This window comes from Podarcis erhardii, assembly GCF_964252035.2.
Source record: "Podarcis erhardii genome assembly, chromosome: 4".
In the NCBI taxonomy this organism is placed as follows: Eukaryota; Metazoa; Chordata; class Lepidosauria; order Squamata; family Lacertidae; genus Podarcis; species Podarcis erhardii.
Genome location: NC_138508.1, coordinates 18,371,333 through 18,394,548, shown reverse-complemented (window position 1 = coordinate 18,394,548; position 23,216 = coordinate 18,371,333). Strand labels below are relative to the sequence as shown.

Below are 23,216 nucleotides of genomic sequence, written 5' to 3'. Positions count from 1 at the left end.
TCTGTCTCCCCAGGTCAAAGGATTCCTCTCAAATGGCCCATCAACCCCTTTTGTCATGTTAACAGATTTGCTCTTCACTAAGCCAGCCAGACTGGTTTGTAAAACCAGCCCAGGGATTCCCTGTCTGGCACAGCTCTGCAGCTTGTACTTTCATCCATATCCCAACTAATCAAAATCCTACCATTTATTAATTTCTAGGGTTTAGGTGGGTTCTCCCCAAAATCTATAACAGTATTTATATTACACTATTTCTAAATTTGTATTTGGAAGTTTTTGTTTGCATGTGCACACTATGTTAATCTGTGCCCTCTTTTGTTCTTTTTGGAGACGTGCATTTCTTCATTACTTTTCTCTCTGTGTGTGTGCATCTCCCTATGCAGACTGTCAGGAGCTTGTCCTACACTCGAGTAGGACTCTGGTAGAGTCACATGCCTGACTGGCATGTTCTCTTCCTCCTGGTCGTTCTTTCAGGAGCTTCAATAGCTTTCTTCAGCCTGAACATCACAGCTACCAATGCGAACAGACATCGGCACACTTAGGGATCCGCAGAGTCTTTGCAGCTTGTGTAACAGACCTCAGCAACTCAGCATTTTGGCTAATCTACTTTATTTACATATAAACACATGGAGCACTGCAACATGGCTGCCTCTCTCTCTAGCATCAGACAGCAAAGAGAATGAACAAAGGACAATAGTCCCACTGCACGGAACACAGTAACACAAACATCTTGTCTCCGTCACTTCCCACTCTGTGGAGTCAAAACATACACCGTCATGTGATAAGACAAAAATTCCATGACTGCAGACATGGGGAATGAATCTTCAACACAGAGATCCTCTGTGCTAAGCCATGCGAGTTTCAGTTAAGCACCAGTGATGTGCTCTTTTTGTTACTGTTTTTAAAGATGGAACTATTGGAAACCATGGACGATTTCTGCTATGCAGAAATAAAGCCGATATGGGAAAGATGGTATGTATAAATAATGCACAGGGTGGATTTGATTTACAGTGATACCTCTAGATACGAACGGGATCCGTTCCGGAGCCCCGTTGGCATCTAGAGGTAAACGTAACTAGCGACAGCGCGTCTGCGCGCATCGTGTCTCGCCACTTCTGCGCATGACATCATTTTGAGCGTCTGCACATGTGCAAGCGGCAAAACCCGGAAGTAACACACTCCGTTACTTCTGGGTTGCCGAGGCGCACAACTCGAACACGCTCAACTCAAAGCATATTTAACCCGAGGTATGACTGTAAATCACAATTTAAATCATTAATTTGATTAAATCAATAGTCAGTAAGACTTGATTTAAATCATTTTTTTTTACAGAAAGACTCATTCTTGCTGGTATAATCTTAATATTTGCATCCAGATGTAGGTTTCATTATTGGAATAATAAATTTTCAGAGTAGTTTTTACCGTTATATCAAAATTTACTGATTTGGTTATACTATTAGAAATACATAGACAGATACTTATGAGATTATTGTGAGGTTTAATAAGTTAACTGTTTATATTTGGACAACTTTTCTGCTGTACTTTATTGGAAGGAGTAAAATAGTCATTTCCTTAATAACCATTTAAACAATTTATTTAACTAAAACAATAACATTATAGCATATGTATCCATGTTTGTTAACATTTTTTAAAAAACAAAAAACTTCAAATTGTCACACAATAAAATACAATATAAGAAACAAAAGAAAGAATAAATACAATTAAAAATCAATATGACTATTTAATGGGATGGAAGTGCTACTGTGGCATGTGATGAATTTCATTGTAAGCAGCAGCTTACGAGGATGATTTGGGGGGGGGGATGACGTTGTATGCGTGATATCCTGATGTTATGCATGTGAGCATCATGCCTCCCTCCCTAAGCTGGGCAGAAGCTTCCTGGGCTTTGGGAAGGAGACCCAGACTAATTTGCAGGAACATTTAAGGGATCAGTCTAGTTCCCCTAGTCCACTGACCGCATGCCACTGATGCTACTGCTACTTCTCATCTTCACAGACACACTACAGACCACCTGAAGGAAGCTTGCAACTACTGGTGGTCTGCAGACTGGAGATTCGAAACCCCTGACATTGTCCATATGATTTGTTCTGAGAAAGGCTGAGAGAGGTAAATCTTCCAAATGCTCCTCACTGATTCCAAACCTGACCCATGGAGACCTTCACTCTCAACCAGCCTTGTGCCCTGATGCTTCCTCCAGCTGATTCCATCAGAGGGGAATGGATATCCCATGATCTCCGTGGAACTTCAAGATCGGGTAAGCAGTGCCGGACAGCAAGCATAATCTTAGAAGAGGCATGCATCCCCCTTTCTCTCACAGAGGTAGGAAAGCATCTGCTAAGATGACACTTGTCTTTTGCAGCTTGTAATATGTACTTATATTCCAAAGAAGTGGCTCTCCAATTAATTGGGGGCACCTTTTTCCTCGATTGAAATGCTTTGAAAGGTTTAATCAAACTGATTCATCAACCAAACATTGTAGCCCTAATTATAATGCTCCACAGCTAAGTCTCCACATTAAAGACAGATTCATTGGTAAGCCCTGGCTCAAACGATCCACACACTGCATGTGTGTCTTTTTCTTGCAATGGACAATTTGAAACAAATAAAAAAGGCAACCATAACAACATTGTAAGACTCCATCTCCAGCACAGTCAAGGGTATTTCAGGATGTCAATCTGTTTTTCATATGCGGAATTGCACAAAATCATTTCTTTGTGGCTTTTCTTCCCAAACTGCCTTCTGAAAAGCAAAGCTAAGACTCTTGTGTTTTGCCATGCAACAACCCTAAATACATCGACCTCAATCAGCACTAGAAACCCTTGTAATAAATGCAAAACAACAAAGAGCAAAATCTTACCTGTACACTGTCGACTCTCCCTTTGACGCTTTACGAAGCACAAGGCTTGCCCCCTTGCAAATTGCGTGTTTCTTTATCCGGTGATGACTCTCTCGAAAGTATGTGGCTGTTGTCTGGACTTGCTTAAGGTTTGTATAGGGAAATGACTGGAATTCTACTGTTCTTGCATTTTCAAAGAGCTTCAAAAGGCTTCTCCAAGCCTCCCAACCAGCACAATAAATACTGGGAGTATCTGAAGCACATATTCATTGTCCTCCAGAATATATAATTAACTTTGGAAAATTAAACAATTGCAATGCAGCTGGAAAGATGGAGGAGACAAAAGCACCAATTGTTTAAATCCCTGTATATGAGCTTTTCAGGGACATCTACTTTGCCCACGTTGGAGGTGCTTTGGCCCCATCCAGAAATTCCCGACTGTGCAAATCAAGTTAGAGCTTGAGTTGTACAACATACTAGCCTCTCCCTAGCACAAATGCAGCCTTGCCCCCGGGGATTCGACAATTGTATGTGATACATTAATACAGGCATAGGCAAACCCAGCCCTCCAGATGTTTTGGGACTACAACTCCCATCATCCCTAGCTAACAGGACCAATGGTCAGGGAAGATGAGAGTTGTAGTCCCAAAACATCTGGAGGGCTGGGTTTGCCTATGCCTGCATTAGTATTTCCCATCCCAGTGACCAGCGGGTAAGAAGTGGGCTTCTAAGTGTACAAGTTAGTAGTCCTGTATAGTATGAGAAGCTGGCTGTTTCCATTCCAAGCATTCAGTGTGGAATAATTATGCTTTACTCCCTCACTTTTTTTTATGGCGCATCTGCTCAAATTCATAAGCAAAGCATCCTACATTCAACTGGGTGCTTCTCTTTCCAAATAGAGGACACGGGTGGCGCTGTGGTCTAAACCACTGAGCCTAGAGCTTGCCGATCGGAAGGTCAGCAGTTCGAATCCCCGCAATGGGATGGGGTGAGCTCCCGTTGTTTGGTCCCAGTTCCTGCCCACCTAGCAGTTCAAAAGCACGTCAAAGTGCAAGTAGATTAATAGGTACCGCTCCGGCGGGAAGGTAAATGGCGTTTCCGTGTGCTGCTCTGGTTCACCAGAAGCAGCTTAGTCATGTTGGCCACATGGCCTGGAAGCTGCCTGCGGACAAACACCGGCTCCCTCGGCCAGTAAAGCGAGATGAGTGCCGCAACCCCAGGGTCATCCGCAACTGGACCTAATGTCAGGGGTACCTGTACCTTTACCTTTCCAAATAGCAATGCCTTCTATCTGTTTCTTTTCTCTCCCTCCACTTAAATTGCAGCCAGAGGAGCAATCATAATCAGCAGTGCGGTGAGAAAGCTGGAAGTATTTAACACTTAAAATCTCCACAACACTTAATATTGGGGAAAGGGGACTGCCTACCTGGCTACAGAGTGTGAGACTTAGGAAGCAGAATCACTATTCTACTTCCAGCTTAATGCAGAACAGCAGTGATGCTCCCACTTCTAGAAGCACCTGCTAAGTCTTACAAAGTTCTTGCTAAGCCCTTAAGAGGCAACACTGGTAGACAAGGGTTGCAGTGATGCTCTTCTAGCCCTGACCCCAGAGATCATGTGAACTCTTCAGTGTGTGTGCATGCTCTTGTGTTATTAAAGTACGCTTCTGCAGCAGGGGGTTTTGTGTATCTGTGGAGACTCCTTGCACAACTGAGAACCCTGATCTTCCAGGGTGCTCAATCATTTGGGGAGCTTCATTCATCTACAAGTCTTCCTGTTGCAGTTGAATTATGCATGGGGCTGGGAAGAGGGCTTCCAAGCTATCTCTATTTTCGAGTAGGATTCAATTACACACTGGCAGATTCAGGTTATGAAATTAATAGCTGATTGGGAGATATTGTGCATCAAACCCACTGCAAAAGATCAGACTTTTGTGATAAGGAATTTTAGGGGGAAATGTAGTGGATAGTATGGGGCAACACTTGCTCCCCCTCCCCAAAAACAATTCAGAGTGGATGCTCATTAAATAGTCAATGAAGCCCAATTGCCCTGCTCAATTAACAAGTCACCTAGAATTGTCCTCACTAAACCTGTGTCACCTCTAAGGGCAATAATGACTAAGGAGGAAAATGATTTTGCTGTCTTACTGCCCCCATAGTGCTGCTTGTCATTTTCGCAGCAGCACCACTACCAAATCCCTCCATGCAAGTCATAATAGTAATTGTGACGAGTAGACTACCTTGAAAATATGGAAATTTTCCTGTTCCACCTTGGCTTCTTCCCTCTGGGCTTGCAAGTTATTATCCACATAAGCTTCCCTCCTCCTACGCAGCAACGATGACTCCCTGGATCATTTGGTTGGGACATCAGTTACAATGCAGAATGGGTTGCAACACCTTACAAGAAGCTTCTTCACACCAGCAAAGCAAAGTTTTCCTTAGTGTGACAGGGTTTCTTTTATGAACTTGTACCCCTGTCATTTCAGGATTCAGCTTGTTTGTCTACATCCAGCCCATCCCTGCTTCGAAGCACTGGTCTAACACCTCAACCACCTCTCCCAATTCAGTTGAAACAGACAGATAAGAGCTGGGTGTCACCTACATATTTATTGCACATCACTCCAAAACTCTTCATAAGGAGCAGGGACACTGTGGGGCACTGCAGGGCAACTTTCATGGTGCTAAACACTAGCCTTCCACAACAACTTTCTGGAAATGCTCCTGCAGGGAGGAGCAGAACCCATGAAGCAAATTTTCACCTCTCCGAGATGCTCCAGGACACTGTGGTCATCAAAAGCCACTGACAGGTTGAGGAGAAGGAGCAGGGGCACACATCCCTGACAAATGTCATCAACCAGGGTGACCAAGGCAGTTTCAATGCCATGACTGAAGCCAGACTGGTATGGATCCAAGTAATCAGTTTTCTCCAAGAATGCCAGAAGGTGGATTGCCACCTGTTTCTCTAGGACCTTGCCCCCAAAGAGGATATTTGCCACTAGGCAATAGTTGCTTAGCACTTTTGGGTCCAGGGAGGTCTTCTTAAAGGAGGGGCTGAACCATCCTCTCCTTCAAGGAAGACTGGCAGCAGGCAGCCAACGTGGCATGTCTTAATTTGAAAAGAAACTTGACCTTTTAAAGGACTTTTCAAAGCTTCTGAAGAATAAATGTTACATCTATATATAAACCAACAAGCATATCAGTTCCATTTGAAATGCAGAATTCAAACACATCCTTCAGCAGGGTCTTCTTTGTATGCAAGCCTTTCTCCTACCTTGTCTGTGCAATATTGAACTATATTTGTTAGAAAAAATGTCCTGCTCTTAATCACCAGGGTTTAAGGCAAGGTGAAATACTGCTATCAAAAGACAGCTATCTAGGCTCCAACTAGAAACAGATAAAAACAACAATAAACCGGGCCCAAATAATTTTATGTCAATAAGGGGAGGGGGAGACAAGTTTTACATACAAACAGAATATAACTTTAATTTTAAAACCAACCATTCAGCTTTATACAAATAGCCCTCTTCTAAAGTATCTCCAAACTTGAACTCAAACATCTATGTGCAAAAATAATCAACTTGAAAGAATACAGGATACATGCTCAAAGGCATCTCACAGACATACATATAAAACCTTAAACATGACTAAAACACTTGCTCCATGATCACCAGTAGGAAACGAGGTTTGTTGCTTCAATTCTAAAAAACAGAAACTTCTTTTTTCAAACAAAGACAAAACCTCTTGACAGTTGCCACATCAACACCATTCACAGATAGAAAAGTTTGTCAGCGAGTGCCAGGTTTGGCTCTCTGTGGATGCTCTGGCCCACCAAGAAAGTCAGCTTGCTGGCATACTGGCATGGCGCTGGGACTCTTATTAGGCCCTAGAAAGCAAATGGGAAGAGTATATCAGAGGTCTTGCTCCATTACCTTCTGCTGAAACTGGCTAGCTGCTTCCAGTGTCTTCAAAACAGATGAAACAAGACTCTGTGAATTCTTCAGCCAGCAGTATCCAACATAAAAAATTGCGTACATGACATTTAACCGAGAAATAGGTTTGTACAATCAAAATGCAGCCTATCCAAGTATTAGTTTGTTGGAGTTTGTTTTCTCCTTTAATACAATTGTACACAATGATTGGTTTGCTCATTTTTATTTATGTATGAAAAAGCAGTGCATTCAACCATGTGAACCCCCCACCTTTCCATTAAAAAGAAAACTCATACAGCTTCAACTACTGCTTGTACGAACTAGTTTACTGTGTGCTACCTGAATTTCCCATGGTTGGATGGGTACTAGATTTCAGATGGCAGCAAGGCTCAATTGGATTATGGACAGGTAAAAAAGGTAAAGGTAAAGGTACGCCTGCCCGTACGGGCCAGTTGTGTCCGACTCTAGGGTTGTGCGCTCATGTCACTTAAGAGGCCGGGAGCCAGCGCTGTCCGAAGACACTTCCGGGTCACGTGGCCAGCGTGACGAAGCTGCTCTGGCGAGCCAGCACCAGCACGGCACACGGAAACGCCGTTTACCTTCCCGCTATAAAGCGGTACCTATTTATCTACTTGCACTTAATAAGGGTGCTTTCGAACTGCTAGGTGGGCAGGAGCTGGGACCGAAGGATGGGAGCTCACCCCGCTGCGGGGATTCGAACCGCCGACCATACAATCGGCAAGTCCTAGGCACTGAGGTTTTACCCACAGCGCCACCCGCGTCCCTTATGGACAGGTACTGTTGCCTAAATGCCATATTCTGTGGCAGCTAATATTCATCCTCAACCCCAAACAGGGTACTGAGCGAGAAGATGGTGGCCACCAATCATTAAAGCTGGACTGTGAATATTTTTGTGTGCAGAGGGAAGCATTTTGGCCCAGCCCTAAAGAGACATAAACTTTGCAAGTGTTTTTCTCTTATCTGCATAGTTCTGTCTATTGCTTCTCTTAAAAATAAGAAGAAAACAATAGCTCACTTGCGGATCTTCCTCACTCACCAGCTGAAAGCTGGTATTTTGTAACAACTACCCAGTACCCTGGACAAAAGGAAGTTTGCACCAATGTACAGAGCACAATGCTGAACAATTTGTGACTCAGCTGACCAGTTGTGTATGCAACTGCCAGGTGCCTGATAATTTGCTTGTTCTCTCAATTCCGGGGGCAACAAAAACAGGTAGACTGCATTTTTTACATTGATAGCTGCAAGTTGGACAGGGCTGATCCTATGTAAGAGGAAGAGGGCACTGGCACTACTTGAAAAGGAGGCCAACCCTTCCCTAACTTCATGTGGTAGGAAAAGGAAGGCAATTAACTATCTGGATGCAACTGTGTTACTTACAGGCCAGTTGTAGTACAGGTGGCACATCTTATATGTAAAACGCTGCATATGGTCTGGCTTGAATCCATTCTCATCATAAACCACATTGTAGTACGTGGGATTGACAGTGCCCTGGCGGGCAAGTTGGCTAATTAAGAAGAAGTCGTACCTGTTGGGCAACATTAGAATTAGAAGAAGAAAGACGTCAATGTAATATGTTCTAACTACTACTACTACTATGATAATAAAAACTATATTGATAAAAGCAATTATTAATATGAATAATATGAATATTAGTTGCTACCCAGGGCTCCTTTGGGAAGGGTGGAATATAAATGCAAATTAACAATAATCACCATATACTAAGTTAGTGGGCTTGCTTATGCTTTTTGGACGCATATAAAGTAGCAGAAATCTTATTTTTCAAGGGCATCTAACTGCCAACTTTACACATCCATACATAGTCGTCCTGGCCCTACCACTATACAGTATTTAATCATTAGAGCAATCCTGTGAAGAAGGGTAGGCAGAGAGAAAGTGACTGGCCACCCAGTGAATGTCACAGCTTAGTGGGGATTCAAATGAGGTCTCCTCAATTTAAAACCAAAACTGTTCTACTGCACTGGCTATCAGTTTTGGCCATCCAAATAAATAAATAAATAAATAAATAAATAAATAAATAAATAAATAAAAGCAGCAATTTGGTGTTTCTTTCCCTAATCCAGGAATGAGGAACCTGTGGCCCTCGGGATACTGCTGGGTTACAATTTCCATCATCCCTGACCACTGATCATGCTGACCAGAGCTGAAGTCCAAGAACATGTTGAGGTTCCTGCAGGCTTCCCACACCTACCCTAATCTGAAACTTTGCATGTTCTGCACTGAGTACTGCCAAGCTCCTGTGCATTTGTTTTAATGGAGAGGAAGTTCTGCACATGCAAGAGGGTGGGTGCAGAGCTACACCTTTCACCAAAGTTAGTCTTCAAGCGAGGTGGCAGCCTGTGCCCATAACTAATCAATGGGACGACCATAGGGAGTACCATTAAGTTTCCTGTCTAAATTAGGTCTGCTAACATTTTATTTGTTCTACACATGCAGTTGTAAATGGCTACTGGTTACCACAACCATCTCACCGATATCTTTGCAACGATCCTGAGAGTTAGGTTAGGCTGAGTTTTGAGTGACTGGCCTAAAGAGACCCAGAGAATTGAGATTTGAGTCCAGGTCTCCCCAGTCAAAGTCCATCACTCTAACCACTGTAGTATCATATTGGCTCTCAATTATAAGCTATCTTGCTATAACCATAAAAGATAAAATACGTTGCACAGCACATGATTTGGGAGTTTCAATATCTACTAGTGACTGCAAGTATGGGTCTGGGTCAGGGGTAGCCAATGTGGTACCTTCCAGATACTGCGGGACTTTAACTCCTATCAGCGTGACTAAAGGTGATGGCTGGTGTGATTTGTCCATCTGAAGGGCACTACATTGTCTACCCCGGTCCAGAATGTGATACTGCATTAATGCAGAATATAAAGGTATGATCTTGTGGTGAAAACCAAAAAGACTGGGGACCAGAAAAGATACTGTTTTGGGGCATCACTGATATGGAGACCTGTGCTCTTCTTTATTAAACCAAGACTACAGGTGGTGACCATTTTAGGCACATCCAATGGACATGCAATTGCCAATGCACGGGTCCTTTTGGGCCCAGAACAAGGCAGAATGGGGGGAGGGCAGAACGGAGTGGAACGGGGCAGACTTATACACATTCCAGAGAGGTGCATGGGGGCCAGAACCAGAACTCCTGCGCAAAATGGTCACCGTCTGTAGCTAGAAGGTGAAATTTTAAAGAAGAAATTGGGCAAGTGACTTGGCTTGCTTCCACAAGGCGTTGAGGCACAAGACTCAGAGGGTGACTGTTTACTCACCCTACCCTCTGCACACATTGCTGGTTGAGGGGACCTGTCACAGATCCTGCTGCCTGGAGCCCTTCAGATTCTTTGAACATGAACCTTCATAACATCATGTAAAAAGAATTCCCATTTAACGCAGAATCTTGTTATCCAATTGTCCAGTCCATCAGAACATTCTGAAACAGCTATTACTTTGAACAACCAAGCAAAGAAATAGGGCAGAAGTATTCAAGAGAGGGAGCCTTCCTGGTTTGGAACTGATAGAAACTGCTTAATAAGATCATCTTAGCCAATCACCTCGCTTTCGTAGTTGTGCCAATATCTATACTTGCCATTCAGGTCGAGTAGCCTCTGTGTCAATAATTGTCCCAACAGGAGGGTTTTGCAGGCTTCTGTTGGTCTCGATGAAGAAACGCTGAAGGCATTTCTTCCTGACCACAATCACTGATAGTTTGGCTCTTCTGATGTAAAAAGAAAGACATTTTAAAAGGTGAATCAGTGATGCAGGGCTAACCATGCATTCTTTGCCACCACTGCTAAATGAGAGATGCTGATAAAGAACAAGTCTTGCTCCCAGCAACCATGACTGTTTCAAACTACCTGCCTGGTAAAGACAAAAGGCAGGACAGGATCAGTTTACCTGCAGCCACCACTGGACTCATCGAGGGCACTTAGTATCTGTGGGACTTCAAAGTCTACCACCATCTTCAGCTGCCCATCTCCAACGCCGTCACGGTACACTATTATGCGTGCAGGCAGCTGCCCATTACATGTCTGCCAATTACTTAAAGCATCTACAGAACCACAAGGAGGAAATAAAGAATGGAGTTACATAACTGATCCCATGTGGGAACAAGCTGATCATATGTAAGCTTCCCTTCACATTGACACTACAGATGAAACAAAAATGAATGAACTTTTATCTGTAGGCACAAAGGCTTTTAGTTGTTGTTTTAAAAAGCTGGTGTTACTTGCTCAAGAATGAATAGCACTAGAGATGGGCAACAGATCAGCCTTCTCCAGTCCGATACCCTCCCAGTGTTATGGACTACAACTTTCATCAGCGTCAGTCCAAAGCTTCTGGTGAGCACCTGCTCAGGAAAGGCTGTAACAGATACCTGCCTATTGCACGGTGTATACCAGGGTAGGCAACCTAAGGCCTGGGGGCCGGATGCTGCCCAATCGCCTTCTAAATCCGGCCCACAGATGGTCCGGGAATCAGTGTGTTTTTACATGAGCAGAATGTGTGCTTTTATTTAAAATGCACCTCTGGGTTATTTGTGGGGCATAGGAATTCGTTGATTTTTTTTCAAAATATAGTCCGGCTCACCACATGGTCTGAGGGACGGCTAAAAAAGGTTGCTGACCCCTGGTGTATACAAATGATACTTGTGACTCTCCATCATCCTTAGCCGATCATCCCTAACTATTCATCATGACCAAGGCAGATGGGAGATGGAGTTCAGCATTATTTTGAGGGTCACATATTCCACCATTCCTGATATGTACAATAATCCCATTATCTCCTCTGGTAAACACATTTTGCAGACTGGTGTAGTATTTAAAAATCCTATTTGACAGTATGCAACAGTGGGAACAAAATAAATAAAATGCAGATAAGTCTTGTAAGCTACCATGCTAAACACAGTATACCATAGGAAGTTGCCTTATATAGTCAGATCATTTTATATCCAGCTCAATATGTGCTGATTGGCAGTGACTTTCCAGGGTTTAAAGATGGGGGATCTCTCCCAGCCCCGCCTGGAGATGCTGGCAACTGAACCTATGACCTTTGCATGTGAAGTATGTTCTGTTTACTAGGAGTCATCCATAGTCCTTCCCCAAATAGTCACAGCAACCTAGCAGAACCTCCAAACCCTATTTTTGCTGCCTAATAAAGTATTTGGTAGGCCACATAGCAAAGGGCCCTAATCTCTTGTGAATGTGGCATAACTTATGGTTGGCTGGATAGAGCCACTTGTCAGTCAAGACCCACTTGAGTTAGACACTCTTTAAAATATTAGTGTTGTGATGCAGTTTTTGTCCCTGCAACTGATGCCTGATGCAATCAACACCAAAGATGACCACTGAGAATAAGTTTTGTAGTGCTTGGCCTACCGCAGAAACAGTGAGACTAATATCCTGGTACAATCATACCTCGGGATAAATACGCTTCAGGTTGAACACTTTCAGGTTGTGATCTGCGGCGTCCCGGAAGTAACGGAGCGCGTTACTTCTGGGTTTCGTCGCTCGTGCATGCGCAGACGGTCAAAATGATGTCACGCGCATGCACAGAAGCGTGAAACGCGACCTGCGCACGCATCTTACGTTCTGTTTAGGATGCGAACGGGGCTCTGGAATGGATCCCGTTCGCATCGAGAGGTACCACTGTATGATGTTTTATTTTGATCTGCATACTTGCTCTTTCATTCCCTCATTTTGAATAAACTGCTGAAGCAGGAGGGGAGCCAGGCTGAAGTTGCCAAGCAGGAGACTTAGAATCCAGCTGGCTATTTCCCTACTCCTGAGAAGGCCACTGTTAGGCAGTGGGAATCCTGTGCCCCTTGCCATAGGTGACTCCTAAGAGGGTCGTGGCAGCAGAGAGACAGAAGAAGAGGACAGGACTCCCTGGAGCTATTAGGCAACCTTGCAGGGTTGGTACTGGAGCAGGGTTCAGCCTACTGTTACAGGCCTTCGTGTACAGCCCAAGGACTGTGCATAATTTGGCAGACCACACAAATTGTATGGGCTTGATGTACAAGTACAGTGCCTTCCAGTCAGTTTCTGAACCCAGTTCAAGGTGTTGCTGCTGCTGTTTACTTTTAGCTTGGGACCCAGATACATGAAGGATCATCTACTCTCCCACCTCAAGAAATAAATGTTCAACCATTAAGTATATTTCACTTATACAGCAGCACCCCTACCTTTCATGCAGACCTTTAAACAATCTGCAATGTTTGATCCTGAATTTTGCAGCATGCAACGAGAATACCACCTGGACATAAAAGGAAATAAAATTTGTTTTGAGGTTATCTGCAGTTATAGCAGTACAGGCTTATTAAACTGTCTCTAAGTCTATTCGGAGTCCTCTATTGCCTTCATGGAGGTTCTGTACACTCCTACATCATCAAGAGAAACCACAAATAGGTTGGGGGGGCACCAGCTGATGAACCCTATCATGTTTACTTGTCTTACAGGAAATTGATTTGAGAGATGTAGCTCCAGATACTTGTGATACAAATGCCCATGCTTTGTTCCCATTTCCCATGGGAAATACCGAAATATCCAAAAGATCAGCATTCATGCCCACACAGTGCATCAACAGAATAGCTGACAAGTACATGGGAACTGCACCTTCACATTACATAGTTACTGAGCTTTCACTGCAGTAACAATCTCCTGAGAAGTGTCAAGCTAGTGAATCAAGAATCTTACCTAGTCAGTTGTAAATTAGAGCTGGTCACAAATCCAATAACTGAGCTTCCTTTGGTCAAAGCATCTTTGTTGACATCAATGCCGACCACCATGACGGACTTCAGCTGTTGAGTAAACAGTAGATAGAATCAGAGGCGGCATACATTAGAACCACCATGCCGGATCAGACCAAAGGCCCATTTACTCCTGCATCCTGTTCTTATATGCAACACGGGTGGCGCTTTGGGTTAAACCACAGAGCCTAGGACTTGCTGATCAGAAGGTTGGCGGTTCAAATCCCCGCGACGGGGTGATCTCCCGTTGCTCGGTCCCTGCTCCTGCCAACCTAGCAGTTCAAAAGCACGTCATAGTGAAAGTAGATAAATAGGTACCGCTCCGGCGGGAAGGTAAACGGCGTTTACGTGCGCTGCTCTGGTTTGCCAGAATTGGCTTAGTCATGCTGGCCACATGACCCGGAAGCTGTACTCCGGCTCCCTCGGCCAATAAAGCGAGATGAATGCTGCAACCCCAGAGTCGGCCACGACTGGACCTAATGGTCAGGGGTCCCTTTACCTTTACCTTACCTGTTCTCACAGTGGCCAACCAGATGCCAGGATGGAAGGCCTGCAAGCAGGACTTGAGTGCAATAGCACTTTCCTCACTTGTGATCCCCACACACCTGGTACTCAGTGGCATACAACCTTTGATTCTGGAGGAGGTAGTACACCAGCATGATAAAGGCCTGCTTTGTGTGGGGGTGGATGTCAACAAAACTACTTACTGGTATCTCAACTGCCCATGGTGACCCTCCAAGCTTACAGGTGATCTGCATTGCAATTTTTGTGGCTACGCTCATCATCATCCCTTGCTTGCTCAGGGTGCGAGCAAGCACACATTGGCTAGGGATGGGCCGCTCAAGACTTAAGAACTTCTTCACAGCATCGTAACAGTCCTTCTTGTTGGAAGGCAACACACACAGCACCTAAATGTGGCACAACAGACAAGCAGATTCAGTCCCTGAGGTTTGCTCACAAGCCAGGCTTGCTCAATCCTTGATTCAGCATTACACAGCTGGAACTCTCCTGAAGGAGGAGAGAAAGTGGCAATCAAGCAGAAAAGGTTGGTGAAAGAAAGGCGTGACTCCCTGCTTTCCAGCTGCCAATTGCACCACCCCAAGGATGCCTTTAAGCCACCAGAAGTAGGTTGTCAGGATTTTCTTACATGTAACATGTAGTACAAATGTAAGATTAATTGAAAATGAGTTTCCAAATCAGGAAAAGCTGCCCAAAGCAGAGTGGTTAGCTGCAAGAGCCACCCAAAACTTCTAATTGTTTAATTGAATTTTATACTTGAAAAAAAAAATACTTTTGAGTTACATTTTGAAAATATAGAAAAATTACAAACTAAACACCCCCCCCCCCGTTTACCCAACCTGAAGGCATAGCTAAGAGCTAAATAATAATAGTAAAGTTGCACTAATAGTAAGCCTTTAAATTTGATGCAGTATGGAGTGGCAAGAATTCTGAAACCCTCCAATGCAATTTTTTGGATTACAAACGCAGTGGATTATAGTCCTTGATAACTTTGGTATAATTGGCAAAGTTGTGGTTGAGAACTAGGGCAGAGGGTGAGGAGGAAGCTCTCTCAATACTAGGATACCAGGACAAATGCTGCCAAAGTCTGCATGCACACCATAAACTTAAAACACAAGACTTCCTCCACCCCCGGATCCTGAGAGCTGTAGTTTGTTAAGGGTGCTGGGAATTGTAGCTCTGTGAGGGATAAATTACGGATTTCAAGATTATCTGGGAGAAGTAATGTATCACATATATGCAGTCAAGGTGAACAGGAAAAGAAGTTGTACCATACAAAAATCATCATCATACAAAGCAGCCTATTGTGCTGCCTTCTCTAGAAGGACCAATTTCCAATAGCTTCCTTCCAGCCACCTTGAACATCAGCAGGCAACATACATGCCTCTCTTCGAACACATTTGAAAAGCAACTCAAATATGCATACGCACCAGCTGTAACTCAGGATTCACATACTGTTGCAGAGCTCGAATAAACGCTGAGGGGTTCTCCTGCACTGGTATGCTGCAGACAAAGATCAGAAAGCAATGGGGAACATTAGAAATGCTAACACTGTAATTGGCAGTCTAAAGGACATCTCTTAGAACACAGCATTCCACCGGCTTTTTGGGAAAATGATATCAAACCCAGGACAGAATTCATCAGCATTTCAGGAGAGATTAATAATGCACAAAATTACAGTGGTGGGAAGAGGAAGGATGATCCATGAAAATAGAATTACGTTTTATATATGGGCCCAAGTAAAACATCATGAAGTTGTGATACATACACATACACCCCCCACCCCCCAGGATAGTAATACAGGCAACTCCCCATTTATGCATACTTACATGAAATCGTGTATAATTGGAATACCCAATGAAAAAGCCTGAAAACACCCCGTTCCATCCCTACCCCTTTTCTGATGTCAAGTATAGGGTTGATTCAACAAATACTTTTCTCCACTACTCTGTGATGTTTGCAAACAAAATATGGTAAGGGAGGAATCCTCCTTAAGACTATTGCCCCCAATACAATTACAAGAGGAAGCCTCGCTGAATTCAGTGGGACTTACTTCAGAGACACTATGCTTTCAATTACACTGTTATAAGCATGCATATTTCAGTCTAAAACCACTTCATTCATGGTCAGTCATTACTTTCCCACTTCAGTAAGAAAATCAGACATGAAGCCAATGCAAGGGATTTCTGTGCCAACCCTCTTGCCCCCAATGAAGTCTGCCAAGAGCAGGAGAAAGTCTAACTATAGAAATATTGCCAGAGCATAATTACAGACCGACCCCTCGCAGCTGGTGGAGCTTTGGTACTGTTGCCAGCTCGTGCTGGCTAGATTACCCTGCCAGGATTCTGACATATTCTAGGACTGGAGCCACTCAATAAAAAGGAGAGACGGGGAGAGACAAAGCATATTAAGTTATGGAGTTGCAAAGATCAATACAAGCTCTGTGTGAATGCCCGTCTTTAAAGTTTCAGAGCAAACCATGCAAAATCTGTTCACAGACAGCAGGTTTTATCTGGACTAAAGAACATATGAGCCCCTACCAACAAAGGAATGTAGGATATGCTGATTAAAGATAAACCATCACATCAAATGAAAACTATATAATCCTTGGATTTTTCTCTATAGCAAAGTCAACATAAAGTGGGTATGTAAATGTGGAATGCTTCAAAAAGTTAATATTTGCAAAACCCATCTGTGTGTGAATTTCTACTGGAAAATCAACTTGGGTTGACTTCACCAGTTATAAATTGCGTGAATCAGCTACTACTCATGGCCTTAATTGATGTAATATGCACAGGCAGAAAAGTAGTGAAGTGGGGATTTAGTTTTTATGACCTGAAGGTCCTCATTTGCCTGAAATCCCACTATTTAACATGGACCAACAAACCATGGCCAGAGTTAGAGATATATGAGAAATGGGCAATCAAGGTTGATTAAATTAGCACACAAATATTGAAGAACTTCAACATAAAAAATTAGCAAGGAGGAAAGTTATACAAAAGCCAGCGGTTTTCAATGTCTCCCACCAAGTTCTATACTCATGCTGACTACTAGCTGGCATCCAGCCAGCCTTGCAGAGAATGAAGCTTTCCATATACCACAAATAATGTGGTTCTGCGCTACCCGGTGCGATAAGCTCAATCCTGCATGCGCTGGCAGTAGCACGTGACTGAACTGCTACTTGTTTTTGTTGTTTTATCTTTTTGTACACTGCTTTGAGGTGTTTGTAAAAAAAAGAAACCAATTAAACAGTGTCTACATTTTATGAAATAAAACAAAAATAGTAAGGAACCACCATACATGGCAATTTCAAACTGCCACCACATACTCAAAGGTCGCCCGCTATCCATCCTTAGCGTGCTTGATATACACAGGACAAAAGGGAAGCACACTGCTGTTTGCTGTACATACCTTATGCAGCAGCAAACCTAGGGGCGTGCCTCCAAGAGTTCCTTAGATCAGTGATTTTTCAGCCAGTGTGCCATGGCACCATGGGATGCCTTGAATGATGGTCAGGGGTGCCGCAGGCAACAATGGCCTCTGTCCCTCTTTCCTTCCTTCCCTCCTCTGATGCCCTCTCATGTTTCTGCCTCCCAAAAGCTGTTTGTTGCAGCAACCCTGGCTACAAGCTTCCCAGGCAAATGTTGCCTCTGGGGATGGCCAGGGGTGCTGGTTGCCAGGAGTTGAGGTGGCCTTGGAGTAAGCAAGCAAGCAGGCGAGGGAGTCCAGCTAGCCAGTCCACCAGCCCTTGCTGTTGGGAATGGACAGACAAGTGGGAGGCCTGGCAGGCAGTCACTGTGCTGGCTTTTCTTGTGCTTGCTGTATGCAAGGCCTACCAGGGAGCTGAGGGCCCAGTGCTGATGGCTAGCCTTTCCTCCATGCAGGCCTGCTGTCATTGCTCCCTCCCAAGGTAAGGGGCTAGCCTCACATTCAACTTTGGCCAGTCTCCGTTGGGCCCGTTGGGGGCATCCTCTTCCCAGGCCCTTGTGGGGCAGTATGAGGAGACACCTCTCTTTGGGGTGGGGTGGGGAAGCCCAGAGACCAAGGAATGGACCTCAGAGTGGCAAGGAGAGGGGAGAGGAGAACACTCCACAAGGGAGGGTGTTCGAAAAAGGGTGAGGGGCTGCCAGCTCTGCAGGCAAGGGGTGACATAACTGGCTCTTGAGTTCCACAGGGGTGCTGCAGAAAGAATATAGTTGGGCAAGGGAGCCGTGGACTCAAAAAGGTTGAAAACCTCTGCCTTAGATAGTGAACAAAAAGTCAACACTCGTTCCCCCATGAGTTTGCAAATGCATCACTGTCACATTTACAGACTTTGCATTTTTGGATATGCACACTTAAAAGTATCTTACACACGCACCCATTAAAATTCACAAACCCACAATGTATGAAAATGAGTGAGGTAAAAAAGAAAACAAGGTTTGTTATCTGAATCTCTCTCACACTTTTGGATATTCAATGTGGAATCCCATGGGACCTCCCACTCGTCTCAAACAGTTCATGAGACTATGTGCAAGCTCCGAGTTTCTGCTGCTGCACAACAGTATCCAGCTCTGCAGATGTGCCACTCCTATCATCTTCATATTACGCATATCTCTGAACCAGTCATTGGCATTCATTGGCATGCACTGCAAGAAAAAAAGAAATGCAAATGACCCCAGTAATTTGAGGGAGAAAGCTTATGTATAAACTGTCAACTAACAGGAACTTCAAATGACCTTAAATTGTACAGAAATTCAGAATCTCCCTCCAAGGACTCACACACATAGACAAATGCCGCTGTGCACAGGAACTATTCTAACAGCCAAAGGCAACGTTTGGAATCATGTTTGAGTCTCTCTAACATTCAAGCCCAGGACATAAAACGGAATAGAGTCTCTATAATACTTACGACTTCATTCTGCATGAGGATTTTTTCTGAGGTGACCACACGGCCAGTCAAGGAAGCCTGACACCCAAGCTTCAGCCCCCAGCTCTCCAATTCTAAACGCGCATCTTTGTTTCTGCAATAAAATGTGCATCCCCAATGTTATGTATGCTTGTATATAGTTTTTACAGTGTAAATAAAGGCAAAGCAGAAATTTATATTGTTGCGTGCCATCCCAATTTCCAAGCGATACAATATTTTAGGGGTTCCAGGCACTGACCTAGGCTTCGTGTTTCTTTTGAAACAAGGTACAACAGATACTGTGGTGTCTTTAGGGTATACGGTTTATTTACATATATACAACCTAAGCCTATGAAGAAGGGATTCACAGCAGTAACATACCAAGACCAAGTTCATTGTCTCCCACCAGCACCACATTCTCTTCATCAAAACATACAGCTGAATGAACTTATTGGAGCCTAACCAAGCCAGTATTGTCATAACACAGCTAACAATATCAGTTGAAGGTGAAAGCAATGAATGAAAGAAAAAGCATAAATTAGCTGATACAGAATAATTCTAAAAATGTGGGGTTTTTTTTTTTAAAAAAAACAACAACTCAGAAATGTAGCAAGTCCTTTCCACACAGAAGGCTGTACAGTGTCAATGACTTATTTGTAGAAACCATCCATGAATGTTTCAGGACGTTTAAAGGGGGAAATACTCTTAGTCTTTGTAATAACCAGCTATGGTACTTTAACTCCATCTAGGGATTGCAGGCACAGAATAAACACCACAAACACCTAAGGCTGCAATCCTCTCTATATATGCATGCCTATGCAAACTGTGGGGTATATATGTATATTCTGCCTTATGCCTTATAAGTGGTCAAAGGTGCCATTTAACAGTAAGGGCTGAAGTACTATGGAACATATGTGCTCAGGCCTAGCATAACCAATAAATACATAAAAACACACATAAGTTGCATACAAAATCCAAAAAGAGAAATGTAATAAATATTAAAGTGTAGAATATGTCCATTTTATATAACTTGAAAGCATTATTTTTTGTCCGTAAGAGTAAAAAATATGGAACAGCTTCCAGCTTCAACACAAACCAGATCCAGTCCGTAAACAGTCCGTCAATTTTCCTGCAGATCACATCACACAGAGATCACGCACACAAATATTACACTGCCTGTATCACACTTTGGGCAGCTATACTTGAAGCAGTCTCCAAGTCTAAGCATGGCAGACGCAGCAAGAGTCATGAAACATATCTTGTCAAAACCTGTTTAAGGTTTTGAAAAATTATCTATGCACTAAATTGGATGAAACTTATACAGTCCAGTAGAATTACCTTTGAATGTTGTCGGCTAGTCTAGACAGTCGTTGGTGCCTGCGGTCTGGGGCCAAGTGAGTTTCTTGGGCTAAATCTTTCATCAAACGGAAGTCAGAAGTCGCACGGTTGCTCAAGCCTAACAAACAATTTGTATCAGGAAATCAATCTTGGGTCCATGGGGGGAAAAGTTGGTACCCAAAAGCAAGGTAGGAGGCATGACTGAAAGCCAGGTAGAGAAGTGCAAAAGTATCTCATATCTCACTTCATCCAGCAAGCCTTCAATCACGATGTACTAACATTTGCACTGCCTTGCAATGATGTGTAGATAGAACATCTAAGAGCAGTTCTATGCATTCAGAGTCAACACATGTCATCACTTCAGAGTGCAGTGGGAAAGAGTAAGTGCATGTTTTAATGCGTGTCAAATGCAAAACTAAAGTAAGCAACAACAAAAAAGCCACCCCACTCTGTACTTAGAATATGCACTGTCAAATGTTGACGGTTGGTGCCTACACTTGTGTGTGTCAAATAAAGGACTGCCAAAGAAGTGGAGAAGGCTACACAGATAAATTATGTGTTTTGTTAATACTGCAAACAATGCCACTTCTCAACATCCCAGACTAGTCTCACAACACTCCACCATACTTTATCTTCTTCATGCTTTTTAACATTTATGCCAGGAGTAAGGAAGCTGTGTCCTTCCAGAAGACTCCAATTCTCACCAGTCCCAGTCAGCATGGCCACTGGTCAGGGATGATGGAAGCTGTAGATCAACAACAACTGATGGGCCTTCTCTGCTTTAGCTGCAGATGCCAGGAATTAAACTTGGAACTTTTTGCATGCAAAGAATGTACTCTGTCATGACAGTCCATCCTCATGCAATGGGTATTCCAGATTCTGCTTGCCACAATTGAAAACATCCAATTTCTCCGAAGTCGATGTGACTATAAGCCAGATCTGTAAGCCCTGAATACTGGAGGACTGAATGAAGACAAGTTCAGACTGTTTTCTCTAAGTTCACAAAGTTGCTCTAATGGGCCACATCACCTGTTGTTTACCTGTCAAGTAGCAGAGTTCAGGGATAAGGTGGGCCACACGAGGTCCAACAGTGCTCCTGCCCTTAGTCTTCAGCTGGCTTACGAGCATGGGTTGATTTAGGTCAGTCAGGACTGCATCATACTGCTGTTCAGGAAATTTAAAATAAGAGGTAGGCAAATTGTTCTTATTCTGTGCCCATGGTACTTATTGGCAAGACATACACAGCACAAGGCAAAATGGGATGTCCAACTGAATTTGAGTATTTTGCATTCCTAATGACATTATTCCATATCCATTTTGCCTCAACTCTTTCCTGTCTTTCACCAGTGAAATTCCACCCTTCACTTAACAGCCATTTTGTATCAGTGAAAAGAGTTTAGCCCTGCTGCATCACCCTGCTTCTTATTTACCTGTTTGTAGTAATCTACATAAGAGATCTGAGTGCCGTCACTTTTCTGAAATACATCTGTTGGCTTCACAGTCCACTCAATATCATCGATTCTATAGGTCTTGTTGTTGTATCTGAAATGATTAAGTGCACATTATAATGCATTTCAAAATATTATAAATATTATAAAGTGCATTTCAGAATATTATTCTGCTCTGTCATAGACCCAAAATGATCCAGCAGAATTCACTACTTCACTAAGATTCAACACCAATGGCAGGCACACCAGAGATGACTTGCACTAAAAGAAAAGCTTGACCTACTCATATTCATGGTGTAATATGGGATCTGTGAATTCATGCAATATTGCAGTTGCCCTTCGGTGGACCTGGGGACAAGTTGCAATTTTTCTTTTCACAGAAGGGAAGCAAAGATTATGCATGAGGATTCTTCTGTTCCTTCCCCACCCAGATGCCCTTATGATGTTTTGAACAAAACCTTCTACCAGCCCTAGCCAATGTAGCCAATGGTGACAACATAATCCAGATATCATCCAACAACATCCAGAGGGCCACAGGTTCGGGAAATCCACCCTATCTGACTAGAACCCAACAATCTGTTAACTTACAGGAAATAGGATTCATACAGGGAGCTCTTAAAAGTTCTGAGTGTATATCAACTGAATCTTTGCTAATTTTGTCAATTCAAATGTAGGCACCCACTTAAAATTTCCAAAAGAAGAAGCAACTTCCAATTAACAAACATTACCTTGTAAGGACAATAAGCCCCACCAGTTCCTTTTCACATGTTTCTGCAAAACGTGAGTTGTCCACACTTCCATAGAGGTTCATCATAAATTCCAAGACATTCTCATTGCGAAGGACTTTGTGGCTCACATCTGCACACAGCATCACTTTCTCTTCAAACTGTCCAATAGTCACCGCAAATCCTGGCCAAAGGGTCAATCTGAAAGAAAAGGATGGCAAAGACATATCTGGGTTGATCTAATAAATCCACTGTGCACACCCTCTGGTTCAAAGGCAGGGCATGTATATGCAGGATTGAAACTAGAATTACATTTTAAGCATGATGGTATATAAAAGCAGAGTTCTATATTTGGACATAGTTTAACAGCTGAAGCTTACATTTGCTGCAAAAAGATTAAGGCTGCAATCCTTACGCAGGAGCAAATCCAACTGAATCCAATGAGACTTACTTATCTGGAGTAAATATGAATAGGATTGGGCTGCACATAAAACATATTGCCATACAATCAATCTACCAATAAGAGATTAAATTATGTAATTACAAGATGGGGGCAACCAACTCACTTGTGCTGGGGAATTTCCACTGGATCTGAAGGACTGTAGAAGTTCCGTCCAATCTGGTGCATAGACAACTTTTTCAAAACCCTAAATAGTAACATATGTTTAAATATGGCATGCAACAGAAGCATCATTTTCCTAATTTGTTAATTTTACACAGGGCAAACTTCTCAAA

The 23,216-nt window shown here is 43.2% G+C and overlaps 2 protein-coding genes and 1 long non-coding RNA gene across 12 annotated transcripts in view; 1 reads left to right on the top strand and 2 right to left on the bottom strand.

Moving 5' to 3' along the window:
• Positions 1–3,070, bottom strand: part of AMOTL1 (angiomotin like 1) — a 78,906-nt gene extending 75,836 nt beyond the window's left edge. For both annotated transcript variants that reach the window (XM_081860170.1, XM_081860169.1), the window contains exon 1: positions 2,876–3,070. The gene's annotated coding sequence lies outside the window, so the exon portion shown is untranslated. The remainder of the gene's footprint in view (positions 1–2,875) is intronic.
• On the top strand, positions 371–5,478 carry LOC309341334. 2 transcript variants are annotated; one of them, XR_014156224.1, is made up of 3 exons: positions 371–969; positions 2,014–2,337; positions 5,340–5,478. It is a non-coding gene; the product is annotated as an uncharacterized lncRNA (long non-coding RNA). The 2 variants fall into 2 exon arrangements; XR_014156225.1 differs by lacking the exon at positions 5,340–5,478 and having other exon boundaries at positions 2,014–2,874.
• A 784-nt stretch (positions 5,479–6,262) lies between these two features.
• Positions 6,263–23,216, bottom strand: part of PIWIL4 (piwi like RNA-mediated gene silencing 4) — a 32,923-nt gene continuing 15,969 nt past the window's right edge. For all 8 annotated transcript variants that reach the window (XM_081860223.1, XM_081860226.1, XM_081860225.1 and 5 more), the window contains exons 7-21: positions 23,048–23,128; positions 22,485–22,682; positions 21,739–21,850; positions 21,349–21,472; positions 20,309–20,426; positions 18,974–19,085; positions 18,526–18,710; positions 15,513–15,585; positions 14,271–14,471; positions 13,511–13,614; positions 13,000–13,070; positions 10,716–10,869; positions 10,408–10,536; positions 8,181–8,328; positions 6,263–6,736 (exon numbers count right to left, since the gene is read on the bottom strand). In XM_081860223.1, the coding sequence (XP_081716349.1) occupies positions 6,620–6,736; positions 8,181–8,328; positions 10,408–10,536; positions 10,716–10,869; positions 13,000–13,070; positions 13,511–13,614; positions 14,271–14,471; positions 15,513–15,585; positions 18,526–18,710; positions 18,974–19,085; positions 20,309–20,426; positions 21,349–21,472; positions 21,739–21,850; positions 22,485–22,682; positions 23,048–23,128 (1,927 nt within the window). In that variant the 3' untranslated portion in view covers positions 6,263–6,619. The remainder of the gene's footprint in view (positions 6,737–8,180; positions 8,329–10,407; positions 10,537–10,715; positions 10,870–12,999; positions 13,071–13,510; positions 13,615–14,270; positions 14,472–15,512; positions 15,586–18,525; positions 18,711–18,973; positions 19,086–20,308; positions 20,427–21,348; positions 21,473–21,738; positions 21,851–22,484; positions 22,683–23,047; positions 23,129–23,216) is intronic.